At 40.6% G+C, this 13,834-nt stretch overlaps 1 protein-coding gene across 2 annotated transcripts; it reads left to right on the forward strand.

Moving 5' to 3' along the window:
- The first annotated feature begins 1,441 nt into the window (after positions 1 to 1,441).
- Positions 1,442 to 12,833, forward strand: ggt1b (gamma-glutamyltransferase 1b). 2 transcript variants are annotated; one of them, XM_053882276.1, is made up of 14 exons: positions 1,442 to 1,613; positions 1,955 to 2,083; positions 2,729 to 2,915; positions 4,175 to 4,305; positions 4,655 to 4,744; positions 4,812 to 5,004; positions 5,081 to 5,241; positions 6,186 to 6,335; positions 8,076 to 8,212; positions 9,829 to 10,016; positions 10,087 to 10,214; positions 10,292 to 10,404; positions 10,623 to 10,736; positions 12,148 to 12,833. In XM_053882276.1, the coding sequence occupies exons 3-14, from the start codon at positions 2,755 to 2,757 to the stop codon at positions 12,292 to 12,294; spliced, it is 1,713 nt and encodes a 570-aa protein (XP_053738251.1). In that variant the 5' UTR covers positions 1,442 to 1,613; positions 1,955 to 2,083; positions 2,729 to 2,754; the 3' UTR covers positions 12,295 to 12,833. The 2 variants fall into 2 exon arrangements, with proteins under 2 accessions (XP_053738251.1, XP_053738259.1); XM_053882284.1 differs by lacking the exon at positions 1,442 to 1,613 and adding an exon at positions 1,649 to 1,845.
- The last annotated feature ends 1,001 nt before the right edge of the window (positions 12,834 to 13,834 follow it).

A 13,834-nucleotide genomic window follows, 5' to 3' on the forward strand; every position in this document is an offset into this window, starting at 1 on the left:
GTAAGTCATTTTTTTTCCTAAGCTGTAAGTTATTGAAATACTTGATTTCCTCTGTTATGAGTCACATTTTTGTTTATCATATTTTTGTACACATATTCCATTCCTTGGTGCATGATACAATATAACTCATTAACATATTTATTTTTATGATACATGTACTGTAAGATTATTATAAATACTATAGAACCATGTTCATCAATTTCTGAGAAATTTACTTCTAAATATGTGGACACAGTATGTTTCCCCTCTGTTACCTTAACTTACCTTCTGAAATACAGCATTAGTGTCTTACCAAGATGACATGAGTGTTTGTTTTTTCTTTAAATTTGACAAACGGGTTTGGTTAAAGTGTCACATACATGCCTCTGGAACGATAAATGCGCAGTATGAAATTATCATATCGTCAGAATATGCAATGCATCTTTTATAATATATGAAAATTATATTCTATTGAGTATTTTTGTTTGTATGAAAAAATGAAGTATTTCTTCTTTCTATTTACACTTTAGGACGCTTCAGGTGCTTTAGAGATTGACATTTGTGATCTGTTGAAACTATTTGCAGTTCATTGTAGTTCTTTTCAGTCATTCAATGTAAACAGAGCATTTTGTGCGCGGCAGCTATTTTGCTTGCTAACTTTGAAATTGCATTTAAAATTTCATTTTAATGTGAAGCCAGTCCAATAGTGTGTGAGATTTGATTTCAGAAAATAAAATAGCCAAATAAATGGAGTCAGTTTTTTTGTGGCCACAACAAAGGCATACAGTGAGCTCACTGCCTGATTCAACACAAATTTGAAGTGCACCAAAAAGAGATCAGCTTTGATGCATGTCAAGATCAGGGCCACAGAGATTCAGGAAAACTTGAAAGTTGATGCAGATGGGAGGGAAGTGGCTGATAGACAAAAAAGCAAAGCTATATTTGTTCTTCAAGGAGCACCACCAGAGTGCTTCTGAAGACTACAAGCATTTATAGACAAAAAGAGACAATTCAGGCTAAAACAATTCTTCCAATAGTTAAAAGAGAAACTGCAGAAATTATATAATTCCTTTCTTTTTAGTAATCCTGTTTTCTGTGTTTTAAATTTTGGCCTGCTGACTTTAGTTTTAGTGTGGTTTGTTGCTGAAGGATGGAGCTTGAGATCCAGTGAGAGCTCAGTGGAACATTTTTTGCTATGTCCAAGGGAGGAAATCAGATCAATGGAACGTCCCTATCTCAGCAGCAGCCATCTTCATTTAATAATGTTAAATAGAACACAAAGCAAGCAACCAGAATGAGTTTCCTACAGAGGTTGTGCAGACCTTTATGATACCTCTGTGCTGAGGTGCACTGGGTGAATACCCGATGACCTGTCGGAGCTGTGTGGGAGTGGTTTAGTTTGAGTTTGTTTACTCTGGTGATTCCAAACTCCAGTCCGACCTGCTGCAGTGTCGGGCATGTGGTCAAGAGTATGGGGGGGAAATATCTCTGTCTTGTCCTCACTGGCCTCTTTTCCAACCTGCTGGTTGAAGTGACCCTTCTCCTCCAGCTCTCTCACTGTCCCCCTGCAGCTTGTTCTTCCGTCCCTCCATGGCAGATGTGACCCCGCGGCCCTGGAGGCTGTCATGATCCCGGTGAGAAGGCACATTTTCTTTCACGTTTTAATGGCTCCTCAAAGTAAAACAAGAGGGAATAATTCATGCAAGCTCCTCGCTTTCCAATCATTTGGTGACTAAGTGGAACCATGTGTCATCTATTTGCAACGAACCTTAAACACATTGAAGCCTCAGCTGGTTAATCTTTGTCTTTGTCGCTATCGCTGTGGACAAACACACCAGAAGACTCAAGGGTCCGGCAATTACTCTGGTATTTTTGACTGACCTGTGAATCTCAGACGCAGTTGTCAAATACTTCTAATCGCAATCTGAATACTACTGTCTGCAATTTTCCCTCCTTTTTCCCTGTTGATTATTAGAGTCAGGTGTTTTATGGTGGCTCGGGTTAAAGGTTCCCGATTTTGCGATCATTATATAGCCAACCACAAAGGGCTGCTTCAGATCACCTGCCGGCGCAGCTCGTGCACAGAGGTCGCAAAGAATTTAAGGTAAGATGATCTCCGTTTGTCACAGGGGCCGAGACATTTTTGGAATTTTATCAGGACTCTATACATGAACCTACTTAAAAGCTCACTTAATGTTCCATTAGATCAACTATAATAACAATAATTATCATTCATAAAATTATCACAACGATTTTGCTATCAATATTGATTCTGTACAACTTCTCTGTTAAAAGTTTGCAATGCCTTTATTACACAATTGAAAATATACAAACATTAACAGCTTTCAAGACTGTATGAAAATATTGTTTTCCTCAACAATCGAAAACTCAACTAAGAAAAAAAAGCTCATAGTGTGGACAACTTAACTTAAGATCATTGTGCATAATCCTAGACTTAGACTATAACAAGATGCACAAGAGGGAAAGCCTCAACAGAAATAATATGAACACAGAAATAAAGTGCTATTTTATTTTAAGCAACATATTTTAAAATCTAATAAATAATCTAAATAACAAATCTAATAAAACAGTGACTTTATTTACGTACCAGGTTGTACATTTTTGAGGCTAGCTTGTTGTTTCTTTGCTAAAATCAATAGCACCACAAATTGTAACCTGATGTTGTGTATTTCTGCTATAAACATACATAGCTCCAGATTCAACTTCACAGTAATATTTTTGTCCACAGGTGTCTCTCTCCCGAGCATTTCAAGAATGGTCAAGAAGACGATATGTGTGGCCCTAGCCGTTCTGCTGCTGGCGGCCGTGGCCACGTTTGTAGGAGTCTATTTCGGTGTTGGCAAACGGAAGCCCTCTGAAACGTACTTTAAGGCTGCTGTGGCGGCTGATGCAGGGCCCTGCTCAGACGTGGGCAGGTATGGTCACACACTCACACACACAAGCATTAAGGGCTAGGAATGGACGTGTGTGTTCACATGACACATAGAAAACTCTTTGTGTAGCAATGTTGTGACTTGGTTTGATGATTCACCTCGTGATTGCTGATGTAAACAGCTTCCTTCTAGTAAATAATTTATATTCCAAACACAGCATACACAGAATACTCTGATGTAACCAGTGATAACAGTGCTCTGGCGTTAAATTCGTCGAACACTGTCTGAGCTGTTAGCCACTTTGTTTGGTAAATGAATAAACAAAGCAGTTTGGACTCTCAAGCTGAGAGAAAATAAACCCGCATGAAAATGGCAGTTCTATTCAGTGCTGTTAACTTTGAACATCAATTTGTCGGAGAAATCTTCAAGGTAGTTTTCAGAGGTGTGAAGCAAAATGTTAATAATTACAGAAGACTTTAAGCAGGTTGATGATTCCATCTGACAGACAGATCAGATTACATCATCCTTTCACAGACATTGCAACATGCTTTCGTCAGTTAAGTTTGTTTTCTTTGTTGTGAGCAACATCCTAGTTAACAGTAGCAGTAGAACCACTTTTTTGTTCACTTTAACATATTGTTCTTCCACCAGTTATAAACCGTCTGTTACCCTTGTGATGAGTTTGTCCTTGAAATTGTTTTAGTTTGTGACAATGGTAAATAAATTACATTTATGTATAACAGTATTTAATTAACTATCCAAGGTTTCATTATTAATTAAATTTGACACCAGAATGATCAAATTTAAGTACCGACTCAAGTTTTAAATGTGAATTTCCAAACATGAGTGCAATCTTATTTAGTTTCCTTCATAACGGAGGTTTTGAATTATGACATCAGGTTGTGTAATGTGGTGCACCAATGTGCACATTACAACCACACTTATAGTGACTAATCTGCTTTATTAGATCAATTAATCTTCTCTGTAATAAATGAATGAAATCTGTCCCAGCCCTAACTGTTATATTGCAGACAATTCTTTCTACTTACTGTAGGGTTGTAGAACATCAGTTTTCCACCGTCGTACAAGGAGGGTTCAAACAAAAGCAAACAAACAAACCAAAAAAAAAATGAAATAGCATTGTGGCAAAGAGATTGTAGCATGTTAATTGACATGTCTTACCACCCACATATTTACAGTATTAAAAATTTAAATGAACAACTTTGTTTTATCTGTTTCCACACACTGACCGCGATATGAAGTTCCTTTCTCCTTCTGTACTCTTGCTCTTATCAATTCAGAGATATGCTGAAGAAAGGAGGGTCAGCTGTAGACGCCTCAATAGCGGCTCTGCTGTGTGTCGGACTGATGAACGCTCACAGTACGGGCATCGGCGGGGGCCTTTTCTTGATCATCTACGACGCAAAAACAGGTTGGACCGTTCTTTCTAAATAACCACTCTGTATCTGTCTCAAAGCAGTCGACACACAAGGACCTGGTGGATGAGTTTAGGATTCAAGTCTGTAAATTTCCTGTGATGAATGTAGCGTAGACATAGTAAGCACCATGACAGCACTAAATGAGGTCTATGGCCAAACATGAAACTCAAATGATCTCAACCATAAGGTGCTTGAACCCTCATATTTGTTACTGTTGAAACCCCATATTTCAGTAGATTCAGCAAATCTCAGGGAGTCGCATGTTGTGACTGTTGTTTGTGTTTTTTATGCCTAGTATACAAACTTTAATTCTTAAAGGAAGTGCATGCTCGTGTGTCTCAGGTAACGTGGAGACCATTGATGCTCGGGAGACAGCGCCTCAAAATGCGACTGAGAACATGTTTGGCAGCAGCTCGGAGGCATCTCAGATGGGTAACAATGGAGGACATTTGGACCTGCAGCTCAGCAGTTGTCAATATTATGATGAATTGTATTCCAGGAGGGCTCTCCATCGCGGTCCCGGGGGAGATACGAGGCTATGAGATGGCCCACAAGCGACATGGGAAGCTGCCTTGGAGTGATTTGTTCCAGCCCAGTATAGAACTGGCAGAGAAAGGTTTTCCTTTGGGTCGAGCCCTCGCCTCCGCCTTGAACGCACATCAAGAGACCATTGTCAACGATCCAGCCTTGTGGTGAGGATTTAAGGAGTCAAATGTGTGTGTATGTCTAGCCTCATCTCCAACAGGGAATGATTTTCCGTCCTTTCAGTGAGGTGTTTTGTGGCCCGGATGGTACCGTTCTCAAAGAAAATGCCACCATTAAATATCTGAAACTGGCTCAGACCTACCGGAAAATCGCAGAAGAAGGTGCAAACACTTTCTACCAAGGTCAAGTAGCAGAGGACCTTGTGTCTGACATTCAAGCAGCAGGTATGGATTTTGACTTTGAAAATATTAGCTCACCTTTCCCACTAGGCTCACACTCTAAGGAAGACCCATTTGGGAGACTGAAGAGGACACTAGGCTTCTATACAGCCAGCCTCCAGAGCAAAGGCTAGAATAGATTGCAGTTGAGGTGATAGGTGCTTTTACATATTTTTTTTTATGTGTCAACATGCAGCGCAGAAGGCTGCCTTTTTTCGTCAGTAGAGGACGCAAAAGGCAACTTTCCCAACATCAAAATATGATGCCATGAGAGTGAGGATGTGTTGTTCCAGAAATTGCCATTTACCACTAAGAAAAAGTCAGTACATCACCAGTGCAATCCAAGATGATTTTCCCAAATGCATAAACATTCCACAAATGTGTGTTTCCTTTTCATCTGGAACATTTTCTAGCTGCTAAGGAAACATCTATTTATCAAGAACTTACATCTCCCGGACTCGGGCACGTGTGAGATTATCTTACATGGTTACTGGAATGCAGCAGACCATATGTTGGAAATGAAGATGCCAAGTAAAAATGACCAATGAGGTTCTTGGATGTTAGTGTCGGCCAGGATAGGTGCAAGGATGTGCAATATGTTGAGGGAGTTACAAGTATTGCAGGTGAAGATGAAGATAGCATATCTTTCGAAAACCTACTGTAACTGTTTGTGGACTGCAAGGTTTAATATTTGCAATAGTGTCAAAAGTGTGAAATGCATGGCTATAAAGCTCACATGTAAGTTTCATAAGCAGCGTCTGATGCATAAGTGACGACTCTCTCTCTGACTAAAAATCGAATTATAATTGCTGCAACTGTCTCCGTCACACACGTGTACAATATTCTAAAACCTACTTTTCTTTCATGCTTCTAATTTTAATGGCATGAAGGATTTGTTTTTCCAATTCTGTCCAAGTGAGCATTCACTGTGTTTGTCAATCCCTGCACAGGCGGAATCATCACAATGGAGGATCTGAGGGATTATGTTCCCATCTTGGATGAGAACCCTATCAGGGTGAATGTGGGGGAGTACACCATGGCTGTTCCCAATGCCCCCGCTAGCGGCCCTGTTCTCTCACTGATATTAAACATCTTGAATGGTAAGCCTTGATGCAGCGTCCAAAAGCACCTCGAGTGGGAGAGAAAGTGCTTTTAACATGCGCTGCCTCGGTCAAAGGAAAGACTCTGCTGAGCAGTCACTTGAGCTGAAGCTGTGAAAATCTACTCTGAGAACAAAAAAAAAAAAGGGAAGACTTGTTGGCCTCGATATTCTACAGTGGCCTCTGTCAGTGCAAATGCTAATCTTAGAGATCGCTGCAAACCATGTACAAATGGTCATGGCCTACGAAAGGTTCCTCAGCACAGAGGATTTAATAACTTCATTCTGGGAAAAAAAACAAAAAACAAAGTGGAATCTGAGCCAGTTTTTGACATGGATTCTGAATCTGGTCTGACAGTATAGTCTGCTAACACAGTGACGTGAGCCAGGAAAAACAGGTGGGACTCAGATAAAATGAGGGAAGATATCGCATCAGACTAAAATAGAAATGTCGAGCATCTGTTGAAGAGGAAATCTAAGATTCAATCTAAGACTAAAATCAAATTTGTGTTCAGAAACATTAAGACTTTAAATAGTTTCTCTCGACTTTCTGTTTCTTCAGATCAATGTATACTTGCTACGGGTGCGTGACCTAACTACATTGAACTGTCACGTTTTACCACCTCCATAAATCCCTAATCTTGGCAACCTTTTACATTAAGTCATGATGACTTTCCCGTTGTCTTTTACGACACAGCGGTATCCACCTCCTCTGCTCTTCCAGTCAGAGTTGACTGAATCAAATTAATAATTAGTCATAGGAGCAATATAAAAAACAATATTTAGCTTGAAAGAAACACAACCCAGGACTGGAAGTTTCACATTTATGAAAAAGTGTTGAATCATTTAGCAGTGAATGTGGAAAAAAGTCTTTACTGTTTCATAATGATAATTCCAAATATGGGATTTACATTTTTGCTTTGTGATTTTAAAACAGAAGTCCCTCACGAATGCTACTCATTCTTGAATTCATTCACACAAGAACTATGAGAAAGTATGAAAAACGTGAGATTTAATGTTGCAATATAAAAGTAAATTGGTGATACAACTGAGTTGAAGAACATAACTTTTTAATGCAATTTTGGAGACATCGTATCGTACTCTCCTCCTCCAAAAAAGTGTTTTCCAATTCAGTGTTTAATTACTATGGTATTCCCAAAAATTACATATATTTTTACATGCCTTCTGTCCATTTGTGAGCTCATCTATATCCTCCACAAAATGTGTAAGTCACTGTTATTTTTCCCCACAAATGTTTTTTTTTAACGTTGTTCAAAAAAAATCTAAAGCTCCCATAAGGTTCCCATGAAGTTATGTAAAGTTCATTCTGAGGCAATTCATTTTAACTAACAAGTCTCTGCTGGTCATCCGCTCGCTGCACCACGACCCGCTGCACCACGATCTGCTGCCACACTCCAGCACAAATCTCGTCCAAACAGTCTGTAATGGGACACAGTTGCACGGTTCTTGTTCCTTGGCCTCCGTGAAGTTACATTGTGCTGATTTACTGTGACTCCTGACTTTGCAGCTGAAACCCATCAAGCACAAAGTCACAGTGACTTCCACAGTCTCGAGTTGAGACTGTCACCTCGAGGTTAATGCCACCAATCTTGTTGTCTTTTAGGCCAGAGCAAAAACAAGCTCAGAACAGTTGCACCAGCGGAAAATACTGCACTCATCAGTTACGTGTGTCACTCATGAATACAGAGTTACAGATGTTGTTTGTGTTTTGTTATTGTAGGCTTCAACTTAAGTTCAGAGAGTGTGTCGACCACCGAGCGCAAGATCTTGACATACCATCGCATCATAGAGGCCTTCCGTTTCGCCTATGCAAAGAGAACCCTGCTGGGAGATCCAGCTTATCTCAACATCACAGAGGTAAACCATCTGCTTCTTTCCATGTCTTTTCCCATTTAAACCTCATCTGTCAGCGACAACGTTTTTCTCTATTTAGTAGGTGATTGTTGATTTTTTTCCCCTTGACAGACTGAACTCACCCCTAATGAAAATATTTCAATGTGTATTGTCTGTTTTTCACTTTGCTTGACAGACCAAATCTTCCTGGGGTAACAAAGCAGACTGAATTACTGTGAAGATTTTGACCCCTGCAATGCCTTTTAGCTTATGTCTGTTTTTATGAAGCCATAAAAGCTTATTTTAGTATTAGTCTTTTAGATGTCATTTGTGATATCTCAAATCAAATTAATATTTCAAATGTACAACCCTAAGAGTGAAACACTTTTTCAGTTTAATCTTGTGGTAGGCAATTAAAATATGTATATTTATTTATTTATTCCATTGATCATCCTAACATCTTTCATGGGAAATACACACGTTACATAAAAAAAAAAACATTTTAGTATTTTCTCCAGGGACGACGGATCCATATAGTGTCACTCACTATAGTGAAATCAAATGTATTCACTGACATATTTCTTGCTTTTGAAAGACCATGCAATATTTCTAGACCACGGGTCTCAAACTCTACCATGTTTTCCGTGGTTATCCAGGGACCAAAGCGCTTTACACTATGTCACGAAGTCAAGCACACAATCATACGCCGTCCGCTGTAGATCGCAACACAGCGTACCATCTGAACCACCAAGATCTCACAGGATGCCAGCATGATCTCACATGGATCATCTGTTACATGAAAACAGGTCACCCCACAGTCTTGGTGGCTGTCATCAATTGTAGAGTGTTATTGGGTCAATATGTTCTTGTCTTGAGGTGTGCCAACATGCCCTGCAGGACTGAAAGATTGATCGTCCCTATGGGGGTCAATATTGTGTGTGTGAATAATATTATCACCTATATGAATGTCTCTAACCGAAATTCCACTCAGATCCGGGTCAATGGTGTGTGATGCAGAGCATTCAGGTCTTTCTGAAACTAAGTTTGCTGACTATCAGTTCTGATACAGTCTATCACAGTTGAATATTGCTGCATTGACACCAGTCCCTTTGGAGCCACAGGAAAATGGAAATAAATAAATAAACACATACATTTTCCCTGGTGATCAAATCCAGCCAAGTCCTTTTATGCGCCTCACAAGTTCTATAAATATGTCCAGCACAAATCATCTTAAAGTCTAATACAAAGCCTGCCAAAAACTGGGTCACTAACCAAACACGGTGAAGTCATGACCCACTAAGATGAGCGTTCAGGCTTTGCCCTTTGATAGTCTGGCATGGGCCATTAAAACTGTCAAAAATGTGACAGAAAAATTCTTTAAAAACTAAGCAGGTAAAAGCTCAAAGATGGGGATCCAATGAATGCTTGTGCTTCAAGACGAAAACCAGAACGTCTCTTGTATAGTGAGTCAGTGGAGAAGGAAGACAATTTAAGTTTTGAAACAAACCCCTGAGAAGCCTGATGCTAAAATTAGCTACCAATCATTTAAAGGCACACTGATGTCAAACTGCCTTTTCTCTGGAATAAATATCAATCCAATTTGCCCCGTGATGGTTCTTATTTTGCCTCTTCAATTCCAGCTTATCCAGAACATGACCTCGATGACATACGCAGCGGATGTCAGAGACAAGATCACAGACGACACCACACACCCCATAAGCTACTACGAGCCGGAGTTTTACCTCCCTGAAAACCATGGGACGTCACATCTCTCTGTGGTGGCAGCGGACGGGAGCGCTGTGGGCGCGACCAGCACCATCAACTTATTGTACGACCTCCATGAGTAACCTGGCAGGAGTACATCAAACATCTCACTGCTCCTACTTGTCTTCACACAGTTTGGGCTCCAAAGTCATGTCAGCCAAGACTGGGATTCTCCTCAACAATGAGATGGACGACTTCAGCTCCCCCAACATCACCAATGGCTTTGGACTTCCTCCTTCACCCAACAACTTTATCAGACCAGGTTAGCATTGAGGCCACACACCAAGCTCTCATTCTCATTTGTTTGAACAAGCAAGTGTTTATGGAAACTGTTTACAGGGAAGAGACCCATGTCTTCAATGTGTCCCACCATCCTCTTTGACAAAAAAAATCAGGTGAAGATGGTAGTGGGGGGGTCAGGTGGGACGAAAATCACTACCTCAATTGCTCAGGTAAGCGCTCTGTTGTTGTTGTTTTTACACCATTGAATAAACACATCCAGGTTATCAATGATTCTTAGTTGCAGCTCTTCCCTCCCAGAGTTGTTTTTGTCAGTGTTATGACAAATTCTGCGATAAAGTTTTTTACTTTATCATACAACGTTGAGTTTCACTGATTCACGCCATTTAAAATGAAGACCTTCCTCTGTCCCTCACCCACTGTTTCCCAGGTGATTCTCAACGCACTGTTTTTCAATTACGATGTGAAAAAAGCTGTCTCTGATCCGAGGATACACAACCAGCTGGTGCCCAACTCTACAGTGGCAGAACCCAACTTTGACAAGGTGAGCGTGCTCTAAGTACAAACCAGACACTTTGGGGATTGAACATGTTATGTCGTCTCTATGGACGGTCCTGGACTGCTGTGAGCGGCAAGCCAACCTTCACTGCAAATATTGTTTGGAAAGAAAAGAACCAATACTGAAACAGTCAATAGTGCTGCCGAATAACTGACATGTTGCTACCGCCCACAGGTGGACGATAGCCCAGGTCTGTCAGTAACAACACAACTTAGAGATTTCTTGCTAACTTCACGTCTGTGAATATTAGTGTGGACTTCAGAAGCAACACTCTGCATTAATATAGATTTTCTGGTGGAAGTAATTCTGTTCCAGGTCTCAACTCGAGTCATCTGTATATTTGACTTGGACTTGTTTCCTCTGGTTCACAGAGATGAGGTGTGGAATTTCAGCGTTTGACACAGTAAAAACCTCTTTGTAGATACGAAGGAGCAAATGAAGGTTATCTTGGAGTTAGCTGTTCGTACTGCCAGGACTGAGAGTGATAATCCTTTGACCTGTCAACTGTCAATAATCGCATGACTGGAAATACTTACATATTTCCTAATCATTGGCAGATTATAGAACATGATAAGACGATAACTGCATGTGACGGAAACACTGGAGTGCAAATTTCATCCTTATCTGACTCACACTAATCTGTCTGGGGCAAGGCATCAGCAGCCATCTGACAAGCTACTGCCATAAATGTGTCAGTGAAGTCATTCAGCACAGCCTCCCACCCCCAATACGCAAATAGCTCAATGGCCTTTGCCCATGTGCTGGGCTTCACTTCACCTGGTACCAAGGTCCAGATTAAATTTGGTGTTGAGAGGAGGCTTTTATTCTGGGTGTTCCCATCTATCTAAGTTCAATAATGGGTCCGGTACTAGTGTTCTGAATTCCCATCTGACTCCAAGAATCATTTGAAGACAGCTCCACTTCTTACGCAAACCTACTGTGTGTTTTGTGAAAGCTGGTTCCAGAAAAGTGTAAAATGCTGAGGAAGGTATTGGACTTTAAAGACTGAATAAATGTAGGGCAATAATAGTGAATTAAAATAAATGCGTAAATAAAATAAAACCATCAATTTAAGTGTAAATGATGAGCTTGGCTGCACTTGGCTCTCTCAGTTCTTTTCAAGTTTGTTACAGTTACTGAGAACAATGATGCCGTAAAATTACCCAATTAACAATTCTAAAATGTACAATGACAAATGTAAGTTTTGCACTGACTGACACTCGTCGATATGGCCTACACATAATGACATTTCCTGCTGCCGAACTTGCTCCTTTGTCCTGCTTTATTCAAAAAATGGATGATGATGACAAAATGACACAGTGGTTCTGTAGCTTCCTACCGTCTGACATTTCAACCAGAAAAGCCATCTGACTTTTACATTCTCTCTGTATTGCAGAACATCTTGGAAGGCTTGGTGAAGAAGAACCATAAGACAGAGTACCTGACGGCCACAGGTGCCGTGGTTCAAGCTGTGGTTCGCTACGACAAGGGTCTCCAGGCCCAGTCAGACCCACGGAAGTGGTCGTACGCCTCCGGATATTGATGGCGTAAACGCACCTCGAGAGACTGTTGCCTGAACCTTGACTCTGACAGTATGAGCTCAGAGATTAGGGATTTCACAAGAACTAGAAGCCATTGCGAGCACAGATTTCACCCTCATTAACTCACAATAATGCTTCTGTTCTGCTGAGATAACAAACCACTCGATTCTTGTTTTAATGAATGATGAATTTTGTCTCTCCACTGTTGTCACTGCAGAAAAATGTTCTGTATTCATTTGTCCTTCAGTTCAACTGTTGTAGAACTGTTGTCTATTTATTTAGCGCGATCGGTGATGTTGTGTGTCACATTTTATTGACGACAGAATGTGAAAACTCCCTGTCCTTTCAAGCCTTTCCTCTCAGGGGTTCCCACAGCAAGTCAGCCTCCTCCACCTGGATCTATCTTGATCATCCTACCTAGTCTCACCAATCCCTACACTATGTCTACAATGTCATTGGGTGGTGACGGAGATGTCATCCGTTTCAGTCGTCATTTTCACACAGAGAATGTTTGCCTTTCAAATAACAGGAATCATTAAACGTGAGTGGTGACAGACATTATTTTATACAGTCTTGTGTTTATGTCGGTTGAAAACTAAACAAGTTCAAAGATTCTACGTCAGCTATTTGACATTACTTTATCAGTTGAGTGACGATCGATTGTATTTTTCGAATGTAGTTCCATCTCCTTTAACTTTCCTTACAGAGCTAAGTCATTGCAGGATCAGACTCAGGCGTGTGTGTGTGTGTGTGTGTGTGTGTGTGTGTGTGTGTCTGTGGTGGGAAAAAGACCCCCAATGCTGGAAGAGAGGCGGTGAAAAAAGAGGGAGCAGGAAGCAGTCCAAACCAAAACAGACTGACGGGGGTTCGTGACAGTAAGTGTAAGATAATGTGAACTTTGACATAACAGAATTATTTCCCACTCTCTCTAACTTTTCTCCTTGTTAATGCTAAGCGCCTGTTGGGCACCTCCTCATGTCCACATCTAATAACATAGATGACAAGCAGTTGTTTAATTTCTGGAGGAAGTGAAGCTTTTGACAAGTTTTGCCAAGTCATCTTCTTCTACTTCTTTTTCTTTCGGCTTCTCCCTTCAAGTGTCGCCACAGTGGATCATATTCCTCCAAGTCTGATCCGCATCTTTTAGTTTGGCCGGTTTTACGCCCTTCCTGACACAACCCTCTGCGTCAGAAGAAACTGGCTTGCCTCCCCTCACGGCTGCCAAGTCATGAATTATTGTATTACTATGTTATTGACCTCTTTGTGAGCTGCTGGTAAGTGCTTTACCCTCTGATCAAGAAGAAATCTGGCCCTTTAAAAACAAAGTTGGCTCAAGATCCAATCCATTATGAATTACCAGTTATAGTTCTTGATTCACCTATAATGCTCTTGATATTGTGACCGACGATGACTACTGCGTTCAAGAATGTGCCTTTTGACAGGGTGTTTTCTCATGAGTGAAGCTCTTAAACTGATCGGAAAACGAGAAAAACAGTGGCACCAAATTCATTTACTTTTTTACAAGAAACAGACCGATACTTT

The sequence above is a fragment of the Synchiropus splendidus genome, chromosome 1 (assembly GCF_027744825.2).
Source record: "Synchiropus splendidus isolate RoL2022-P1 chromosome 1, RoL_Sspl_1.0, whole genome shotgun sequence".
In the NCBI taxonomy this organism is placed as follows: Eukaryota; Metazoa; Chordata; class Actinopteri; order Syngnathiformes; family Callionymidae; genus Synchiropus; species Synchiropus splendidus.

Bases quoted from the DNA above. Each gene is read 5' to 3' on its own strand.
- ggt1b (XM_053882276.1), top strand. From the start codon at position 2,755: ATGGTCAAGAAGACGATATGTGTGGCCCTAGCCGTTCTGCTGCTGGCG. The intron at 8,213-9,828 runs GTAAACCATCTG...CTTCAATTCCAG, and splicing joins CTTATCTCAACATCACAGAG to CTTATCCAGAACATGACCTC. The intron at 10,215-10,291 runs GTTAGCATTGAG...AACTGTTTACAG, and splicing joins CAACAACTTTATCAGACCAG to GGAAGAGACCCATGTCTTCA.